Source organism: Botryllus schlosseri, chromosome 4 (genome assembly GCF_051294905.1).
Source record: "Botryllus schlosseri isolate E-star chromosome 4, Bs_hap1, whole genome shotgun sequence".
NCBI lineage: Eukaryota > Metazoa > Chordata > Ascidiacea > Stolidobranchia > Styelidae > Botryllus > Botryllus schlosseri.
Window position 1 is genome coordinate 4,848,659 of NC_137239.1, and position 22,070 is coordinate 4,870,728.

Consider the following 22,070-nt stretch of genomic DNA (forward strand, 5'->3'; position numbering starts at 1 on the left):
CACATATCTGTTTGAAGACTTGACGTGGGCTCATAATTTTTTTTCTTAAATCAACATAAAAACATTATTTTTGAGAATATTTATGCTGATGCACGATATTTTTCATCGCGCTGCGCGCAATTTACTATCAGATTTATTAACAACTTTAATATGGAGATTGCCACACTCGCAAAAACTGCAATAAAATATAAATTAAAGCAAGCTTCATTTACTGGAATAAGCCTAATTGTAATCGCATTTATAGGAGAACGGTATATTCCTAGAAATCGTCAAGGCCGTCCAAATGCTTTGTTGAAAGATAGTGGTTCCAAACGCGGGGGTCGTTTGCCTTTATTCCGGGGTTTTGGAATATGTTGAACGTAATCAGCTTCCAAAATAGCCCGTGATTAATACTGTGCAAAGGTGCTGACTTCTTCCAGTAATCAGCTCGTCAAATTTTGATCTGGGTCACGGAGCATTTTAAAATTGGAGATGGAGTAGCGGCCATAAAAGGTTTGAAACCACTGGATATGGGGTGTTTATAAAGCTCCGTGGTGCGCACCGGCATAAGGCTGATAAACAATCGTATCGGTAGGACATGAACATGGCGTAACTGAAAACATGTGCTTTCGGTCGTGGTTACACAACACACAGCCACTTACTCCTGAACCGGATCGTGCCCACCTCTGGTCTATGAGCAAAGCTCTGCTGGTGTGACGTCATACCTGACTTCGAAATCTACTAGTAGGCGCTGAAGAGTGTCCGGAATTGGGGTTGCAGATATATGGTAACCACATGTTAAAGGCAATATCTATTACTGCAGTACCAAATTCAATGTGAGCGATGACATCTACCACATTCCCGGTTGATTCACTAGTTACACAAAGCAATAAAACAAAACCGCATTTAATCAACTTTCCCATGTTGCTAATCTAATAGGTGAATACGGAATGTGTACACCGGGTTCGAACCAGCTAGTATGAGCCCGTACTGAATGCTTGTTATAACAAACGCGATTTGAATCCAAATATAGCGCATAAAGAAATAATATCGTTATTTAGTCGAGTGGTCCTTGGACACGATTCAAGCGTGAATTCGCAACCAGAAAATACCGAATGGACTTACCACTGCATGTCATTACATTACATTAGTATATATGCAGTATGCACTGGAGAAGGAGAGAGTGTGCTAAGAGTCAGTGCGCGAGAATGGAAAGTCGCCTACAAAATCAAAGACACTGACCTTTATCAAATGCATTGTCGTGTTACCCGGAACAAGGGATGAGCATCATCTCCGATAAGGACGGAATAGATCGGAGGTGTCAGACACACGGCGCGCAAGACCATTTCATCCGGCCCGCGAAGCTATATTTAAAAATTGATTTATTATTCAGCACATTTTTTACAAATGTTGATATTTATCATTCAATAATCCCTCAAGATAGCCAATTTCGAGTATGCTGTTTATACAGGTCACATTTTTACCATCCCAGAGTGGCGTTGTGATTTCATTCTAGTCACCATCAGCAAGGGAGAGCCGTAATTTACGTTCAATTCCCAGAACGCAACAAGTGCTCACCCTATCCCGAGTGTTACAGAGCAATGGACCCAAAAGTAGTTATTCACAGAAGTGAAATCGCCATAGTACCGGTATATGCAGGTTACATGAAGAATATATTTGTTAGACAAAAATATGATTCAAATATATGTGGATGCACTCCCAATTTCGCCTATGTCTTAACAGAACTTCTACATACGGAAAAACCCGAATCGCGTTGATGACCCAGCTTTAATATATCCCTTGCATTCCCCCTAACGCATACAGATGCGGTATATCGTCATCAAAGCTACTTTTTAGCAGTTTATATTACCGTACTTAACCAGTCATACTCTTATTTTGCTAATTTCATTGTTCGCTAACAAAGGTGTTACTTGATAAGAACACTTTTATTCGTTACAATGTAATATATCATTGTGTAGGCTTATTAAAGGAGTATTCGAGCAAAATATAGGCTTATGGAATTTCAATGATCTGAATGGTCCAGCCCGCGCGCCATTAGATGGTTTGAATCCCGTCCGCGAGGCAATTTGAGTGTGACACCCCTGGCGTAGATAGTCTTGGATGCACTGATGTATGTCATTTCATAGATTTTACATTAGCCAAAAAAATACAAAATTATATTTATCTGAATCAAATCCCAAAAAAGTTGTATGATTATTTGAAAAATACCGAGAGACGAAAACAACACTCAAATTCTGCAATGACCATCATAATAACTCGCAATATCCGTATTTCCTCTCTCAAATATACATCAGCCCAGCTTAGGGTCAATTTATGTATCAGCAGGATTTCTGTCATTATCGATAGATATGAAAGAAATATTTGACTTCAAACATCTAGTGACAATTTCGAATCAGAATATAGTTAGTTTTACGTAGAACTATGTACACGAAATAGAAGAATTTCATTTGCTCAATCTCTCACTGGGCGTATATGTCTCATAGCTAATCATTAAAACAGTCACTACACACACTCACTTATAGCTTGAAATCCAATAAACTGAATCCCTTAATAACTAAACAAAACCAATAATTCAATATATTATTGGCATTCGTTAATCATCGACTGAGCAAAGTTGCTCCGTTATCAGATATAAACCAAAGTCTATCTTTGTACAGGTGTTATAATATACGAACTGTTGCATCATTTTGATAATAGACCTATGGTTAGTCAGTTGAACAGGACCTGTAGATAGTCAGTTGAACACAGTGTAGTGATATGAGGAAATAATAACTGAAATATCATGCAGGATTAACCACACGACAGTATAGTAAGCCATTGCACAGTCCGAAAATTACGAATCCATGCATGTTTATATAGTCGTTGTGAAATTGTTGTTTGTCGAAAAACTAACGTGATTTAGGCTATTTGGTACTACTGTATCGAGAATACAATGTTAGAATAGTCAGCAGTAAGAAGTGTTTCGCGGAAACCGATTTTATTTGTCTATGAGTTTGAAGCGAATAGTAAAAAATTATACTCCTCCAGGTACAAAGTGGTGACAGGAATTGGAATGCAGACATGGTATCCATATCTGCTGGTCGTGTGTATGTGCATGATGGCCTAGCCACATTCGATGGCGATCCTCATATATAAATTTCTCGACAGCGGCATCGCAGTAAGTCAGATTCTTAGCATTTGTCATTCTCGGAAATGGTTTTCTCGGTATTGGTATAGAACGCAATGTCGAGATCCGCCACTGTTTGCTTACTACGTCAAATTTTAGTGTCTGTATGTTAGTATTTGCGTGTGTGCGCAGCGTGCGAGAGTAGAGATCACGCGCAAGTAAGTAGAAGCGAGAAGACACTCGCGCGCTGCGCACACACACAAATACTAACATACAGTCACTGAAATTCAGAGGTGGTCAGTAACGAAGTACTTCTACTTTTTCGAAGTATTCAAGTAGTTTTTCTCTGCTTCTGGTACTTACTCAAGTAGATCTGATTACGCTACTTCTACTTCAACTTTGTATCTAATTACTTACTTTTCGCTATTTTCAGTTTATTAAGTAGAAGTAGTTCAAACCTGCAATCAGGAAGATAGCATGAATACTTTCGAAGCTGTTTCCCTGAGATTAACATTTAATTTTCATACAAATTGAGTAAAGCCTTGAATTTTCGTCGCGATTCGCGCGCAGTGGATACGGAGTGACCAGGATGATTTAACAAAAGTATCGGGGAATATAATGTAGGCTGCGGGTTGGCATTGTTCCGTTCACACCACAATGTCAATACCACTTTGCCAATATGAAATATTTCATCATAGTATATATGGCTCGTCACTACGTTTGAAACTATCAATTTAGCATTTAGGCAACTTATACTATCGTAATCTTGCACGTCCAAGGCGTGCCCTAATCTTGAAAAGTGGACTCTGACTTTTTATTTGATTTTAGAGCGGTTTCAGCACACTACCTTTGAAACGTTCTGGACTAAAGATATGAAATACAAGTTCCGCTTTTAGAAGCGGTATGATTATATTGCAGTTTCAATTCCCAGTATCATATACTTTGAGCTCTAATTAATATAATTTCTTTTGTCGGGATAACATACATGTTGAAATATAAATCACGTGTAGTAATGCCTGTAATTTCCGGAAATGAAACTACACAATATGGCATTTAACGTCAACCATATTTTAATTACCGTTTACTTATCGCGCAAAGTGTGTACACCGTATCCCAAACAACTTCTGCGTATTTCTCATCGAGTAAAACTACGGGCCTTATAATATGGGGGAGGGCGGCGTAGGCTACTATGATATTTTCTCCAACGTGCTGCTCGAGTAAACAGAGAATGAGTATCGCATTTTTTATTTAAATACCATCATTTTCATCCCATGATGCGCATGAAGGCTTATGCTGTCGAAAATTGGATGCCTTTCTGGTATGCATCAATATGAATCGAGCTCGGCACCTTTCGCATGGTTAAATATGCAGCTTTTGACAGTCCATGTGAACGAATTAGGATCGTTTTCACAACTAGTTACTTACTTGAGTAGATTTAAAATCCGTCAATTCTACTTATACATCAAGTAGTTTTCGGTTGCTTATGGAAGTAGTACTTCTACTCGTACTTGAGTAAATTTTTTCGTCGGTACTTCTACTTCTACTTGAGTAGATTTTTTGACTACTTTTAAAACCTCTGCTGAAATTTTACATATTAGGCAAGTAGTGGGGAATCTTGGCAGATCATCGCCGCGGGAGTTCTATACCTATACCAAGAGAGCCATTACCAATAATGGACATTACCGCGAATCCCTGTGAAAGTGGAGCTCACCCGTAAATTCGTAGAAGCGAGAGGGCTTGCATTATCAGCATTTACGATGTACTCAACCATAATGAATTGATATATTGATGAATTATGGTACCGGGCATATCGAACACCGCGAAATCCTAATTAAGGACTGCAGCGTGTGGTAATCGTTCAGAGAGAAGCAGACATGGCGGTGCCTATGCATGACAATGGTGTTCTCAAATCCACATTATTGTCTTCGTCATTATCTGCGAGAAATGGCTTTGAAGTGACATTGTATCGTTACAATACATTCATTACATTCGATTCATTGCATTCAATCAGCAAAATTCGGCACCAGTCATTTAGGCGCCTATGGACAATTAACCATATATGTACTTTGTATAGGCTATATAACGACGTTTTCGGTCAGTGTAGGGGCAGTCCTTTTTTATCAGGGTTTTTGCATTGCTGATCGTTCTGGCGCACTTCTTAGAGTCGCATGTAATATGTCTTAAATCCGTATATGTCTTGGTGCGTCGCGGTGCGGTAATGGCAAACGCCGATGTGTCCATTTCTATAAATCTTGCGTGTTTTTTCTTAGGGGACGAGTACCAAATAATCAAGATATCTTGCGGCTTGAAATCGTGCGCAGCGCGAAAAAAATTGAAAAGTTTAACATCAATTAGACAGTATTTGTTGAAAATTTAAACAATTCAGGAAGTAATTTTGGGCCCTCTTCGAGCTCGCCCGTCCCCCAATTGGGGAGTTTGTGGTGCATCAGTTACGGTTCTGATTATATATACAGAAATAAAAAACTTACATCATGGGATTGTTATATCGAGGATTGAACGTATCCAAATGCGCCAGGATAGCAGTGCCTCTTATTGCTGGAATTGTCGCTCTGAGCGCTATTCATGTACTTTCCAACCAGGTAAGACTTCAACGCTGGAGTATATATACAACTGTAACGCGTTACATGGCGCTACGGCGCACTACCCATTGACCGGGGACAACTTAAATAACGCATAAAATACACGCGCTTCCAGCTCCATATGCTCTTCAGCTTTCTTAGTAAGAATCCCTAAATTTTATGGGGGGATAGCATGGACTGTTGAACTCTAACAGCTGAAACGCTACAACTACCAAGTTTGAGCTGGTTTATTTCTTGTTTATTAGTGCTACTATTCAGGGAACTTGCGTTCATGCGTTGTCAATAGATCCGCTCACAACTGGTAGCCTGGTTTTGGCATGTCTGCTGTTAGAATTCCATATGGGCCTATGTAGGCTATTTCCTATTCCGAGAAAAAGTAAATGTTGCATCATTTTTGCGACTTCCGATTTTCAAATCGGAAATTTCCGCTCATATTTTTATAATATCTGACTAACATGGGATAGTTATAATTATATATATATATATATCCTATCAGCATCAGAAGAAGGTACTCCATGACAAATCTCTTAACTGATTGCCAGCTATTGAAAATAACGTGAGTCGGTCAAACCCGGCCCTGAGGTCTTAACCCCTGGATTCACGGTTGCCTGCATAGTATGCGGGCTGTAGGCGTAATATGCACTAGGGATGGTGTGAACGTGAGGTTCACGTTCGCGTTCTGTGTGTGAACCTCGGAAATTTAGCGGTTCAAGTTCAAAAACGAACCTTAGTAGGTTCTGCACTGTGAACCTTTTCATATATTACAGTTTTCACTTCATTATAACATCTTTGGTTGAAATTTATTGCAACTGCTGGCCACTAAATGCATGGCGCCGGTAGCATAAAAAGCCAACACTAAACGAGCATGCACCTTGAAAATCTCAGAAATTTTACTTGCTTTGTTACAAAAATTTGCTCGAATATTTAGTCACTCTCTGCTGTGACCTGGACCCGCAAGCACAAATCAAGAGCGAAATACACTACATATAGGTAGTCAGCGAATGATGCTTATTCAACCAATCAATGAAATTGATATCGTCTGATGTAAAAAATCTAACAAGCGTACGCGGTCAATCTTGATTTATTGTATCATAAAACCAAATTCGTGCGATTGGGGTGTTGGCTACTGTCAATGGGGTAATATCGGTAGCAAGTATAGAAACCCATTTTGCACTCCGCTCAATACTCAGATGCCGTATACATTGTCCGGTCGGGCCTGGACCATTAAGGCGTATGAGGCTTATGTTCTCGTCGAAACTGTTGTCAAAGCGACGGAAGATATTGATTTTATGAGATTAATATAGCATTTGATTTCCCCAGCTGGTACATTTGGCGACATTTAAAACTTTAATATGTATTTCAACATTGCGGAATTATGTGGCCTGAGTCGCCGCTCGGTATCGTTTACATTAATGAAGGCTAACACTCCACTGAAATGTAGGATTCGAATTAGCAATATGGCGTTACGTTACGTCGTGAGGTTCACGTTCGCGTTCACACAGAACCTTTCAAAAAGGTTCGCGTTCACACGAACCTGAACCTTTCAGAGGTTCACACCATCCCTAATATACACTCTTTCTTAAAACTGTTAATATTAGTGATTAGGACTGCCACTATTCAGTTTGGCGACAAGGAAGAACGATGCGTTGTGAGCAATGGAATTTGTAGTCGTCGAAGCCTATCTCACGATAATGCTACTGAAGAAAACTCAATGCCGGTAAATTTCAAATGTATTTCAAATAGTGTCGCCTGTGGTGCAAATATAAACGTCTAGTTCCCATACAAGCTGAAGTTCTTTGGGAGTTACAGTGTGTTCAGCATTGCAACAACAATATCTCCGTTTCGTCTTTTATTGGAAAACATGCCAATCTGAACCGGTCATAATGCTGCATAAAATCTATTTAATAGACGTGGACAATTCCGGAACAGGGTGGCGGTGACAAACTGAGGCTGCGCCAGCAGCAATTCTTGGAATTCCTCGATAATGCCGCTGCGGCTGAGGAATCCCCAACAATGGTGCGTATATAGTAGAGAGTATTATAATAATAAGATTAGGTGTGGTAACCAGAAGAAAGAATCAATCATCTTATCAAATAGCCGTAGCAATCGGAGTGCGAAGGCAAGTCAATGCTTAGCAAGTTGAAATCCACATGCCAAAGAAGACCTCAGTAGACTCATGACCTTGAGTCAGCTGAGTGACGCGATGAAACGACGTTCACATCTATTACCATGGTATAATGACTGACTGTTACAATGATATTTTGCGTTTAAATTTCAGAAACGGAAAAAACGTTTGCCGGATGTTATTAACATCGGCGTGGAAAAGTGCGGGACTGGCTTCTGGAGAGATATTCTCGAGCATCATCCGATGTTCACATTTCCAAAAGTCATGGAATCACAATTCTTCACCTACAACTGGCACAAGGGTGTGAAATATTACACGTGAGTTCTAAAGCGCCCCTGACATAGACGATAAATGCAGTTGGGCCTTGCTTGACTTCGTGACGTAAGTTTGCTTAATCGTTGCCTTGTTTAAAAGACCACGTGTTGTATTGATTGGAAATGCGGCTATATTACGCTTGTCCCCTCCGATGACCTTGTTGGCGAAATACAATCCCTACGTTGCTTGTAAAAACGCTTCCCACCTATCCCGGCATACCCGCAAAAAAGATGTCAATCGAAACAACGAGTTTTCAGATAGAAAAGTAATGTAATAGCAATACAATCAACATAATAATGCGACATTACATCCTATGCTCCCAATAATTCCTACCACGAACAATGTGCAAATAACTCAATGAATTACATAAATAAACGATTAACCCAGTGGTCGCCAGTTCTCGACCCTCGTGCTGCCTGTAGACCAGCAAGACATCCACCGTACGAAAACAGTTTATGCATGGAAACAGTGTATTGAGTGACCTTAGCAGTATCGTAGAACCTTTGCTCTACTATATTGCTATGTTTTGGTCGGCGGCGCCTGCCAAGTTGGACAATAGCCCGACTTGGGAGACTGAATAATTTTGAGTTTGCCAAGAAGAGAAACCGGATGGCAAATGGCAATGATGACACGATAACAATGTCAGCACTGTATTGGCACCAGTGAGATTGATCGCCAATACGTGCAAAACTAACAATTTCTTCTATTAGAGACTTATCCGAAACTATAACATAATTCTTCATTGCGAATTAGCAATAAGAGTCTTACGAAATAAGTCAATGATTCATGCCACAATCACGTGACCCGGTTGTTCAATGCTCAATTTGCCAGAATTTCGCTTATCATCTTTATCCTAGTGAGCAGTGAGCACTACTTTTCTCTTGAATTTGTCAGAGACCAGATGCCTGATGCCGCACAATATCACAAAGTTGCAGAAAAGACACCAAGCTACTTCAATTTTGGGTCAAATGATGTTCCTGAAAGAGTGAAGTCAGTGGTTCCAAACGCGCTACTTGTGGTGATATTATGCGATCCAGTAAACAGAACGTATTCGGATTTCGTTCATGAAGTAAGGCCGAATATTTCACGGTAAGGTTTACATAGAAACAATGCACTGAGATTGCTATATTGGATCTACTTACCAAATAACCTTGCACGTGTAGGCTGCGTCTCGCAGCGAGAGTTTGGCTATTACACTATACCGGTACTTGGTATTGACGAAATGTATTATGTCCAATGTACAGTAAATGTACAGTTGTACGTACACAGTGTACAATCGTGCACTGTTAGGCTCATGTCACACATGTGTTCGGTATGCCAACCTTGATAATTCAGACATCCTCTTTCGCAAAAACGCCTGGCATGGTTGGATCCTGGCAGTCTAACTCTTAAAAATACCGAAACTAGCAATGGTAACAACTTGGCATCCCAACCTCGCATAACTCGGTACAGCCGCTGGCCACGCAAAGAGGAATTCATCGCAAAACCGAAATATATACCTAGCCGAGCATTCCAAAAACATTCTGAATTCCGCCCCACATTGCTTTCAACCAATCAATCGACCGATTATATTTTCATTTGCCCAAGACCAAACACACAATGCACAATGTGATATACAAGGCACACAATGTTATGTAGTGAACTGATAGGGACCCCAAACAGACACTAGCAACAATGATTGAGCATCGAGAACATTATGATTTATTATAGATAAAGTGACTGTGATCCTATACCCGTTGACATTCAGATTATAATGAAAAGCATTCCTCAAGGAAGTGATTTCGATTCCTACATCCCCGGAATAATAAGTACAACAACGAAACTTTTGGAGGCCAAGGAGGATAAAGATGCAATCAACATAATTTTCAAGCATCTTTCAGGCGGTCCAAGGCATATGCTGTCCACAGCTCTATATTACTATCATGTGCTGAGGTATGTGATTTGATTAAATTAGTGGTTCTTAACCACGTCGCTTGCGCACCTGGGGCGATTTGGATTTCAAAGTGGGCGGAAACACCATCGACTAGAATCTTTTTAATCATATTCCAGATGCCCAAACGACTAACGTGCTCGAGCCAGAATACGGTGTTCATATATAATTCGAGATTTTCTAGCTCGATATCAACGATCTCCTGGCAACCGCGCTTTCCAAACCCGCGTGTAGTGAGTGACCCTTACAATTAGCTAAATCGAACCTTAACGGTCGAACCCCTGATTACAAGGCATCGGAAATGATTCCTTAGGCCCAGTTTGAACATAGGTTGTATTTCAAAAGGGTTTAGTACATGTCACAGGTCAACGAACCAAAGCAGAGATTTTGCTAGCCTTTTCCTTCCACAAGTAGGCTACGCGTACGAAGTTAGTGAAAAGATGGTGTTCGTTTCATTCTAGGTGGTTCCGTTCATTTGATCGAAAGCAAATATTCTTTATTGACGGCGAAGAATTGGTAACTGATCCGGGAAAAGTATTTGAAGAGGTGACTACATTGTTTTTCTATTGTTTAGCACTGGTATTGACATTAGGGCTCTTCAAAATGACTTTTTTTCTCAAATGGTATTTGTTACTGGATAAAGTTGTTAGGTTACCTAATTTAGGCCTACACACAAAATTTGGTTCAATTCCAGCCAGTAACCGCTTTGCTACAGGAGAAGTAAGTTTCTATTCATTATATAAAAATAAATATTGAAAATTTTCTGTTCAGCCCATGAAAGTGTTAGGTTGTGTATAGAAACGATGCTCTCCAAATTCGGTTCAATTCCAACCAGTGGAAGCGGTGTTATTGCCGTCAAAAAAATTGGATTTGAAAAAAATAGTATTTACGGTGATCACAACTATAATAAATAAACAAAGAATCGGTCAGCGTAAATACTATTTTATTCAAATCCAAAATTTTGCACGAATTTCTAAAAAATTACTCTATACTTGTATTTTCGCCCCCTAGACCGTTATATCGCCAATTCGCCAAATATCGGCAATTCGCCTTCCAATACAGCTTTCACAACTACTGAACCAACTGAAAATCGGAATGAATGACGCGAAATGGGTCATGAGAACATCCAAGTGGGTTTCGGAAGTACTGACTTTTTTATCAACACAGCAAGATATCCAGTAAAAATTTCAAAAACAGCTGATTTCGATGTCGCTCAACTAAATTTTATGAATTTTAAGATGTATCCTTCTTTCCGGACTCCAAAATATGGTAACCCTACTTTTATGTTAGGCGACGACCTTCGAGTATTATTATGATTTCTGAAGGAACCTCTTGTGATAAGTCTCGAGCGTATACTGAAATACTAAAGGTGCGTTAAAGAACATATTTCGTTTTTGTTACAGCTTCAAGATTTTATTGGCGTTCCAAAGCTTCTCCTGAAAGAAGATTTCGGCAAAGGTCCTCATGGATTTTACTGTATTCGTCCGCCTAAAGTTGTGAATGTCGACGGGAGTCGAGCAGTTGTTAACGAAAAGCTGGATTGCCTTCCACAACACGCCAAAGGTCGCACAAGGTTTGGAAACTCGGGACATGAACCTTCTGCAGAAACAATTTCCCAACTACGTCAATTCTTCCGACCTTACAACGAAAAACTCTACCGACTATTAGGAAGAAGATTTGATTGGCAATAATGGCTTAGTGTCATTATCAAAGCAGGGGTGCTGGTCAGAGACCCCTCGCCTGGATTTTTCCAATAATATCTGAGTTATTCGAGCATCACTTGGGTTTGTGGGTTTCTCTTCTTAAACTCTTGAATAGTATATTCATATTGAAACGAACCCGAATATTCTCGGCTGACACTCGTCAGGGGTAATCGTCAGCAACTAGTAGCAAATTGGAAAGAACTAGTTTACCCCTGACGAGTTTCAGCCGAAAATATTCATGTTCATTTCAATATGAATGTACTATGCATTTTTATATTGAAGTTCTGTACCTCCAAGAAGCTCTTCCTGAACTTTTTCTTTCTACATTATGTTCGCCAGGTCTTTTTGAAAATCAAATATTGATATAATAATGTCGTGTTGTTCAAAGCGCCCACTTAACTTTTCCGTTCTCAATTGATTTCAAAGTTAGTACCTGTAGAGCAGGGGTGGGAAATATACGGCCCGCGAAGGGATTTTGTCCGGCCCGCCGCCAGTTTTCTGTCTTACATGATAATGCGGCCCGAGGCCCCAGTTTGCCGATATTCCCCAACTTTTTGCTTACTACGTTTATCGACTGTATGTTGTTATATACGTGTATACGCAGCGTTGAGAGAGAGTGAAGCTTACGTCAAGTTCGTCGAAGCGAGAAGACCTGCATTATCGGCATTTACGATACAATCAAACCTAACTTGGTCAGTGGTAATCATGATTTCTGTCGACTAAAATGGTCACCAGGCTGATATTTCCTATTTTTGATTCCGTAACCGCCGACTTTTAGCACGGCACACTTATAGCCTTTTGTTAGCACCGGTTATACAAGGGGTCGCCAACTCAAAATTGGTCAAATTTCGTAGAGGATGCAGGCCGCATGAATTCAATATCGAGATTAGTTAGGCCACACAGTTGAGCAACGACGCTATCTCGTCACCTACTCAACCCTAATGAAATGATATCTTAGTAAATAAGGGTTTCCGGGCTTATCGAACGCCTTGAAATCTAAATTAGGGATTGCACCGCGTGTGTAGATTGATCAGAGAGAAACAAACATGGCGGCGCCTGCATGACAAGGCTATTCTCAAATCCTTATTGTCTTCCGCCATTATCGGCGAGAAATGGCTTTGAAGTGACATTGCTGTCGTTAAAATACATTCATTAAATACGATTTATTCTTTGTATATATGGATAAATGGGCGAATAATGTATCAATTCAGCAATCCGGCCCGCCAAGTACTTAATTTTCCTATATCCGGCCCGCTGACTAGAGAAGTTGCCCGCCCCTGCTGTAGTGTCTTGGGAGCCTCTTGCACTAATGAAAGAGATCCGGTATGGAGCTTCATTGAAGATGTCTATCATGTTGCAGAAAGTCATGTACATGACAAATCATTGGAATAAATGTTGCGATAAATAACATGTCATCTTATAATATATGCACAATTGCATAAGGTTAGATTACGTATTGATTCGATTAATCTAGTACAGTGCTTTTAACCGGTGTGACGATTCGCACTTGTGCAAATGAAAAAAACTGTAGTGCGAATGACGAAGGTGGTGCGAACAGTGCGAATGAAAATCCAGATAAAGTGCGAATGAAAATCGTGAATAATTGTTAACTTTTCTGGCGTGGAATCAGTGTAACTTTTGTAGGTGGGTCGCAATTATTCATTAATCCTAGCTCTTACAAGCGGTAGTGAAAAAATATCCCCCCAATAATTATTACGTCCGTCTGAGCCTGCGACAAGATGGAAAAATGATGTCAAATTGACTGTCTGCTCTCTTTCGCTAAACAATCATCTTATTTTTGTAATAACTGTTCGAATAGCGCGAGGTACGACGATGGTAGACTCACCTTTGCAAGTTTACTATAACGCAAATTGTTACCCCTTGATCGATTATTAAAGTATAATTTTTGGTCGACACGATGCCAGAGCTATCTGCTATAAATATGTATCTAATATTTATATAGATATATAATATTTATCCTGCGATCGTTTTCGCATAGTCAAGGTCACTGTGTTGGGTACTGTAGGCAATAAGTGAGACGCGCAGTAAATATGGCATTATTGTGAAAATTCGTGGTCAGATTTGTCCGACTTTTTTTTCTGCAAAACATGGTCGAAGGCCGTTGGGATGAACTTGTATAGGGGTGTGGAACGGATGAGCTCAGGCATATGAGACTCATTCATTTCGAGGCGAACCCCTTCTGCGTCGGGGCACATAAAATGTAAAGTTTTGGCGATCAAACCGCTGAGAAAATGCGGTGCCAAAAACATATGCGGCGACAGAACCACGGTTTAAAAATGACTGATACTGGATGGTCTAACCTTTCGAAAAAAATTGGATATGCTCCGTTTTAGGCACGGAATCGCCGCGTTCTTGCTATCTGAGTAGACAGTTGATCAACTGCCATACGCAGACGAATTTAATTCGCCCTAATTTGAAATCGCGTGCGGCAGACATGTGTGTTGTAGAGCTGTGTTGGTTAGAATTGCGATGCGCGCGTTCTGTACGTCATATATGCCCGTAACATCGTAGCATTGCACTGCGATATTGAAAATATATTGCTTTGCAGGGGTGAGGCTCGGGTTGCGAGAGGCCACAAAAAACTCAGATTTTGGTGCAGTCTTAAAGCTGATTTACCGTTATTAAACTGTTATGAATTCTCACGTTAGATTGAGCAAAAGAGTAGAACACACATTATCATTTGCTCTTCTCATAAACTTGCGAGACAGAAGTTGGGGCAACGTATCATCAGGTAGTGAGCTCTAATATGCCTAATCTCTTTGACCGATTTGCACCTTATGCTGCAATGACATAAGGCAAAAGCCTCAACGCAAAATATAGGTTTTCATCCTTTCGACAAACTAGACTAGAGCCTCGCGGGACCTTTGTGTCGGCTCTTAAAAACGATATCTGTCATTAAGCATTTTTCACTCGCGACAAATACGCTGTATTTTGGATAGGAGTGCAGAACAGATTTTAGGACCTGGCCTTCCAAGCTCTAGTAAACGTTCTTGTACAATACCCAACAACTTGTTTGGCCAAGAAAGGTTTTATTGAAATAATTGGAAGCAGAACGAGCGAAAAAAGTTGCCTTTTTGATGATACACTTGATAGCTTAAGCTACGCTACATAGGTATCCAATTCGTTGCACATTTGATGAAATGTTGTTAATCAAGCCTATCTTCATTTTCTTTTTGTATAACAACTTTCGATTACTTTGTGCGAATGAAATTCATTTTACAAAAAAAAGTGCGAGTGGGGATCAAATAGGTTGAAAAGCACTAATCCAATATATTGTTATATGAATATGTACTTCCGGCACGGCTGCTCAGCGACTCATTATGATGCCATAGCAGTATGAAAGAAATGGATAGTTTAAAATGCTACTTTTATTCTATCTTAAAAATATCATGCCCATAGGCCCGACTTTTATTTTTTTACGAGGTGGCGAAGTCTTGTGACGTCATAATTGTTCCGTGTCGATGACGGCATCGTCGCACTAAAACGCACTTCCCTACATGGCGCTGGTGTACACCGGAGTGCAGAGTGCCAATCACTGATTGATTCATTGATCAGCGTTAACCGTTTGAGTTTTACGTTACGTTTTAATACCGACTCTGCACTCTCACAAGATAGCGTAATGATTAAGCGTCCTGCTTCTTGATCGGTAGGGCGTGGGTTCGATTCCCGGCCGGGTCAGACCAAAGACTTGATAGTAACACTGGTATCCATGGCATCCCTGCTTGGCGCTCATGCATTACTGGGATAGCATGGAGGGGTGGTGCATGACTTAGAAAGCTGTAGAGGCTATATCTGCACTTCCTGGTCCAGCGGCATATGCACATCATGTACTCATGGTATGCATATGCGCAGATCGCGTGTATGTGTATCATGAGTCGGTGTATATGCCGCAAGAACATCAAGGACAAAAATAAACTACGTCCTTTCCTTTATTAACCAACCATGCAGTCAAGTTATTAAGCGGAATCTTAAAATGGTAGATCATTCGTCCGACGTAATGCATCGAACAAAATCAGAATTTGCGTCACTAAGAATTTGAAGTTGCATCAATGTTAGTGTGAGTAACGAAATACTCTACGCACTGGCAAGCAGCACACGACAACTCTCGAACATGAGGTTTCAAACCGACAATAATGACGATTACAAACGCGAAATGGCGCAGCTAATCAGCAATTGTTTCGTGCGGTTTCTGGCTTCGCATTGAGAAGCTCGCATCGCGGCAATTGTTTGCAGCTTGAAACAGGAATTTTGGCGGCATTGGTTTGGCGGCGTTCCCGATTTACGTTAGCTAAGCGTTTTGGAGTGAATGCCATATCGGTGTTTATGAGGTTTATTAAGTATTCGTTATGCATGCTGACATAAATCACCACCAATGCCTCACGAAAGCTGCGTATTTGTGCCACGTGTTCCCTTCAAAGCCGACTGCCCACTCTTCATTCGTCGTATCGAGAAACGAATGACAGGGTATCCATTTCCGTGTTTGGGTGTCTTTTATTATATTAAAAAAGAATTAGGTCAAATCTACACAGCACATCACACAGGCAGACTTTTAGTAATCAGGAGCGTTGGGATCAAGCCACCACCTACGATTGACGAGTCATTTTGACTCGAGTCAAGTCAGAATTCAGGTCAAGTTGCCTTTTCAAAGTAAGATGTATGATTACGTCTTAAGTGATTCGAGTCAAGTCAAGTCAGAATTCAAGTCAATTTGCCTTTTTGAAGTAAGGTGTATGATTACGGCTTAAGTGACTCGAGTCAAGTCAGAATTCAAGTCAAGTTGCCTTTTCAAAGTAAGACGTATGATTACGTCTCAAGTGACTCGAGTCAAGTCAAGTCATATGAAAAGGTGACTCGAGTCATCCCAACACTGGTAATCAGCCCATGAAACATGAAGAGCATGATCAGGCATATTTTGTTTAAAGCAAAACTTGAAAAGTAGATTGTTGAGATGTAAGGTGATTCTAGGCCAGTGGTTCTCAACAGAGGGTCGACGAAGCATTTTCAGGGGGTTCGCGAAGCCTCAAAATAGTTCAGAAAATCACGAGACAGTTTCGCTTCATTACTAGTAAAACTCCCAGAGCTCACATCAACAGAACAACGTGAATAAAGGGATGGTAAGATCAAGAACCCTGTAAGGTTCAGGTTCGCGTGAACATTTTGCTTATATTGAATATTATACAAGGTTTTTTGTTCAAAATCCGTGACACACAGTTTGAGAATCGCTGGAATAAACTAAGCAGATTATGCAGTCAGGTGAAAATTGCTATCTTTTTTTTGTCACCAGCATTGAACGAATTATGTTAGTTATTGCAATAAAATGCTATTGGTGCGTAATTTACATAGGAGTTGGTAATGGATTCAGATGCTAATTCGGCAATGATGAACTTCGTACCTGATCAATCAATAGGAATTGATCATACTTTTCGTGAAAAACGGCGGGTACTCGACCATCCAATCTACATTGAGATTCTGTAAGAAATATAATAATAAGGTCCGGAGTTGGGTACTGCGGGGAGCAAGTTCACTAGTTGATGACAACATAGCTGTGATCACATTGATGGCGGTCAATTTATTTAGGACACATAAATGGAGAGTCAGTCAAAATATACGGAGCATACCATGGATTTTGGAAAAAAAAATTAAACTTGGTACAGCTGGAATAAAAGATGCAGATGTGGCAGCCAGGTGAAAGTGGCGATCTTTTTTTAGCCGCCAACATTGAACGAATTATATTAGTTGCGGCAACAAAATACCAATGGTGCATAATTTACATAGTGGAGTTGCAAATCGATTCATATGCAAATAACATTGATGAGCTTCGTACCTGATCAATCAATAGGAAGTGGTTATACTTTTCATGAAAAACGGCCGGTATCCGAGATTCTGTGAAAAATACAGAGTTAGTTACTGCGGGGAGCTAGTTTACTACCTAATGACATTGCTGTAATCTTTCAATTACTACAGTTCAGGGGCGTCCAGCCTTTTCGGCACAGGGCCACAATAATCCAACAAACCATTGCGCGTGTCACTTTTGGACATACCTACCCACCTACGCCTTTATCACCCCTGACGACGTGAGGCGCCATGGTAGAGTTGCTTTGGACTGAGTCATATTCACGCTGCTACATTACTTCCCTCTGATGCTTCCACTATAAATTAAATATTTATTTATTTTTTTCCTTATTATGGCTTTACCTTCATTTATACTTTATCTTCCCATAAGTACCCCTAATCTTAAATATTCCCAGATTTTATGTTACATGATATCCACCCAAAACGTCCAATCTTTGAATTCTTGTCGGTAGGGTCAAGCCCGCCTATGACATCTTACCGAGGAAGATCCTATCGTAGAACACCAGAATGTCTTGTTAACCAAATTGTTGTGCAATACATTCTCTTCAAACCCCGACAAGGAATCTGGTGGATCCATTTGCAGAAGCCCTAGACTGCGCCCTTACGGGCGCAGTGTTTCAAGCTTTTACCGCTATGCTGCCTTCGGCGGCTTACAACTTTTGGACGTATCAATATCGAAGATTTCGGCGAACATGCGCCAGTCATTTTGTGCAACGGTGCCATCACCGACTATCTTTCTGCAAGTGCAAACGTGAAGTTGCTTGTTGGAAGACACGGGTCCCGTTCTCTAATATTTTCGAATATAGTTGAACTCGTTTCCGTAAATTCGGCGCAAGAAATCAAGTGTCCATAAATCGTGTAAAGGGGTAAGAAAAATTCGAAGTGAAATAAATCCGCTGTGTAATATTCTACTTTATGGTCATATACCGTACTAAGATCTACGAAAACGTGCCTGGCTCCTGGCTACGTCAATAGCTAGCAGATGGCTTATTGTTATCGATTTTTACACGTAGTAATATAAGTTCTATTTCTACCATTACCTAATCTGGTTTACTCAAATAGAACGGCGAAAAAACGACATCAAATTCGAGCGGCCCGCGCAATGGTTCGTAAATTTCATGTGGCCATTTGGCTGAAAAGGATGCCCCCCTTCCTGCTATAGAGCAAGTGCTTTTTTGCTAAGGAGGTGTCAAATACGTGTCATATATGATTTGATGACTAATCAATACAGAGCCAATCACGGCTTATGAAAATTAATAGACATGAAAGTCTGAGATTTTATAATCTTCGGTCAAAAATTGCATGATCAATTCTCAATGAATTGACATCATCACTGCCAATACCTCATGAACGCTGTGTATTCGTGTCACGCGTTCCACTTCAAAACTGACTGTCCACTCTTCATTCGCCATATTGAAGCAAATGACAGGGTGTACATACTTGGGCGTCTGTTAATATAACAAAAAAGAATCAGGTCAAACATACACACAAGCGTACATATCGGGATATCAATGTCCGCTTCATTCTATCAACCATGGTAGGAGAATCAGGATACAGAAACAGGGGAAGCAGCAAAAACAAAGCAACCTCCATGCAATATACCTTTATTTAGGCAAGGGCAGCTAGTGTGAAATGGATATAGTTTCAATAATATTTTAGCTACAATTTCTTTTAAGTGGCTTTCTGTCCTGAATAGCTGATGTGGATGAAATTTTTGTACTGATTAATTTGAGACCACATCATATTTAGAGAGCAGTGCCCCTTTAACTCAAACTGTACCACAGGCACAAACAATTATTTCTAATGATGGTAAGTTTGAAAGCATCACTCCTACCTAGAGCATGTCCGGATGAAGATGTTTTTTCTTTTGGCTGTCCGCCAACATAATTTTTTGATCAAATAATTTCAATACAATTTCAATTTATGTTTTATAATTTTATCGCGCGCACTCGCATTGATACACATGAAATATACAAACACATTAATGCCCACATTCTGATGGAGAGACGACGAAATTTACATTATCAGCATCTGTGTTGACTACTATGGCTCGAGCAGATATTAATTTATAGCCTATACCAGGGGTGGGCAAACTACGGCCCGCGGGCCGCATGCGGCCCGCAACACCGTTCTGTGCGGCTCGCGAGAGTCTAAAGAAATTTTTGTGAAAATATCGAATTAATGCAGAGACTTGATTAACTTTTCGTAGTATATGTCACCATGATAATTTTAAGACAGTGGTTCTCAAACCGGTGGACGCGCTCCCCTTGGGGTGTGAAACATCTGAAGGGGGAGCGAAGCTGAGCTCAACTGAAAACTTTTTCGCGCTTCGCGCGATTTACTTCCTATTAAAAGTTTTTGGTCTGTATTTAGTCTAAATTACATATTAAAAAATCTCTAATCCACAGTCGTAACCGTCCATGCCATCAAACTACCCGTTAGGTTTGCTAGCATTCTGGGAGCGTTTTGTGATGGGACGATAAGGGGGCTCGAAATCTTTCACCATTATAAGCAACGGGGGAGGGCGTCCTAAAAAGTTTGAGAACCACTGATCTAAGTTGAATACTTACTATCGCAGCGGGGCAGCTGCAACGAGATTGGCGTAATTTGGTTCACGAGTGGGATTTCAGATTGGCCACTCCATTTTTAATTATTTCATTGTTGTGCTTATAAAAAACGATTCGGCCATGTCTTAGGTAGATTCGCTGTCTGTATGCGTAGAATTGGGGTATATATATTTTGTCTACACATATTAGAAGCGTGTTTGAAATGAAGCTAACATGGTTATGATGCTGTGAGCATTGTGTGTCCTGGAACTGAACCAAAAGTGGAATCAGTAAATCTATGAATAGATCACTGCTCACAGAATTAAATTTCAATTCTGTTCTAAGAATCGGGCCAACCGACTTTCATCTCTATTGTTTTGACAAATTGGTTTTTGAGCTCAGTCACATTATGAAATCTCGCCACTGTATGTTTCTGACGCGTGTTCGATATCATCAAAACAATAATGTTTGGCTTGTTTTAAATAAGCACATATCGGGGCCTACGATATCGTAGACCCCGCACATATATTATCTCTATGTCCTCAATACAAAATCAAATATCAATAATGCGTTTTGGTTTATAATCCCAATTTTATGTAATGCGGCCCGCGAATGGATTCAGATGTTGAATGCGGCCTGCGAGCTCAAAAGTTTGCCCACCCTTGCTATAGACTGTGTAGATGTGGAGCAATTTAAAATTTCGGGTGCAAATTTATCTGCAACGTCTCAATAACTGAAAATAAACCTGACTTCATCACATCGCAGGTTTCAATCGCGATGCGCCCGTCACGTGATATAATATGTACTAATTTATCTACCAGTTTTTATCATATATTGATCTGAATGCAGAGTGAAGCCGATGTAATCAGTGTATACCAGTGGTCGGGAACCTATGGCTCGCGAGCCATGGCTCATTTGGGAATAAAATATGGCTCTTTTCCAAATACCTATTTTATTGAATTGATCAAGGAGAATAGCAGACATGACGATGTCCATATGACAACGCATTTCCAGTACACATGATCATCATGATCTACGGCGCGAGTTGAACTGCCGTGAGCGTTACATTCACAATTACAAACTCGAATTACAAACATTGCAATAGGCGTGTAACGCAACGTCATCTATTACCGCCGAATACTTTGAGAACGGAGAATTCGATCAGTTTGTAGATTTTCGGAATCCGACAGTTAGATTCGATTAATATTGACAGTGTAAGTAGAATCAAAATAAAGTGCATGAATCGTGCGACATCAGGGGTCGTTTATATGCCAATCAATCAATCATTCAATCAATCGTCGGATTATATTTTTATCAGCCCAACGCACGCACACACAATGCAATAAGGCAACCAGCATGATTAGTACGAGTTTTTACAGGACATGTGGCGCACATGCCGAATCCCATGTAGTGAATTCGAATTAGTGCAACCATATGTCACGGATTTAAATTTTGACGTAACAGTTGATTGACATGTATGACTCTTTTAGAGTTAAAATGAAAAAACAGGTCCAATATGGCTCTTCGGACATAAAAGGTTCCTGACCAATCGTGTCTAACGTAGTCGGGTGTTTTTTGACGAAGCACACCTCCTCCATACAGGTGATAATATACACCCCTAGGGGCGTGGCCCTACATCTGATGCCATCCTTGTCCGTTTATGGGTGTATACTGGCAATTATCACCTGATATTTTAAGGTGAAATTGCAAAAAGTTACACCCAAAACGTGTATGGACTGCAAATCCACCCATTCACGTGGATAAGTGGGGTGATACCCTTTAACTACACTTATTTGGTTTGCAGTGTATGACTCGTGACTCAGACGGCCAGCACCGACATTTCATTGTAATTTGGAAGAATAGTAAAGTAA

The 22,070-nt window shown here is 40.3% G+C and overlaps 1 protein-coding gene across 1 annotated transcript; it reads left to right on the top strand.

Annotated features, from left to right (window-relative positions):
- Positions 1-5,573: 5,573 nt before the first annotated feature.
- LOC145436877 (heparan sulfate glucosamine 3-O-sulfotransferase 1-like) lies at positions 5,574-11,881 on the top strand. The gene is made up of 7 exons (XM_080314080.1): positions 5,574-5,706; positions 7,615-7,722; positions 7,985-8,148; positions 9,041-9,215; positions 9,894-10,078; positions 10,538-10,622; positions 11,480-11,881. Exons 1-7 carry the CDS (start codon positions 5,599-5,601, stop codon positions 11,765-11,767), a joined length of 1,113 nt encoding a protein of 370 aa, XP_080170206.1. The 5' UTR covers positions 5,574-5,598; the 3' UTR covers positions 11,768-11,881.
- The last annotated feature ends 10,189 nt before the right edge of the window (positions 11,882-22,070 follow it).

Bases quoted from the DNA above. Each gene is read 5' to 3' on its own strand.
- LOC145436877 (XM_080314080.1), top strand. From the start codon at position 5,599: ATGGGATTGTTATATCGAGGATTGAACGTATCCAAATGCGCCAGGATA. The intron at 5,707-7,614 runs GTAAGACTTCAA...TCTATTTAATAG, and splicing joins TTCATGTACTTTCCAACCAG to ACGTGGACAATTCCGGAACA. The intron at 8,149-9,040 runs GTGAGTTCTAAA...TGAATTTGTCAG, and splicing joins AAGGGTGTGAAATATTACAC to AGACCAGATGCCTGATGCCG.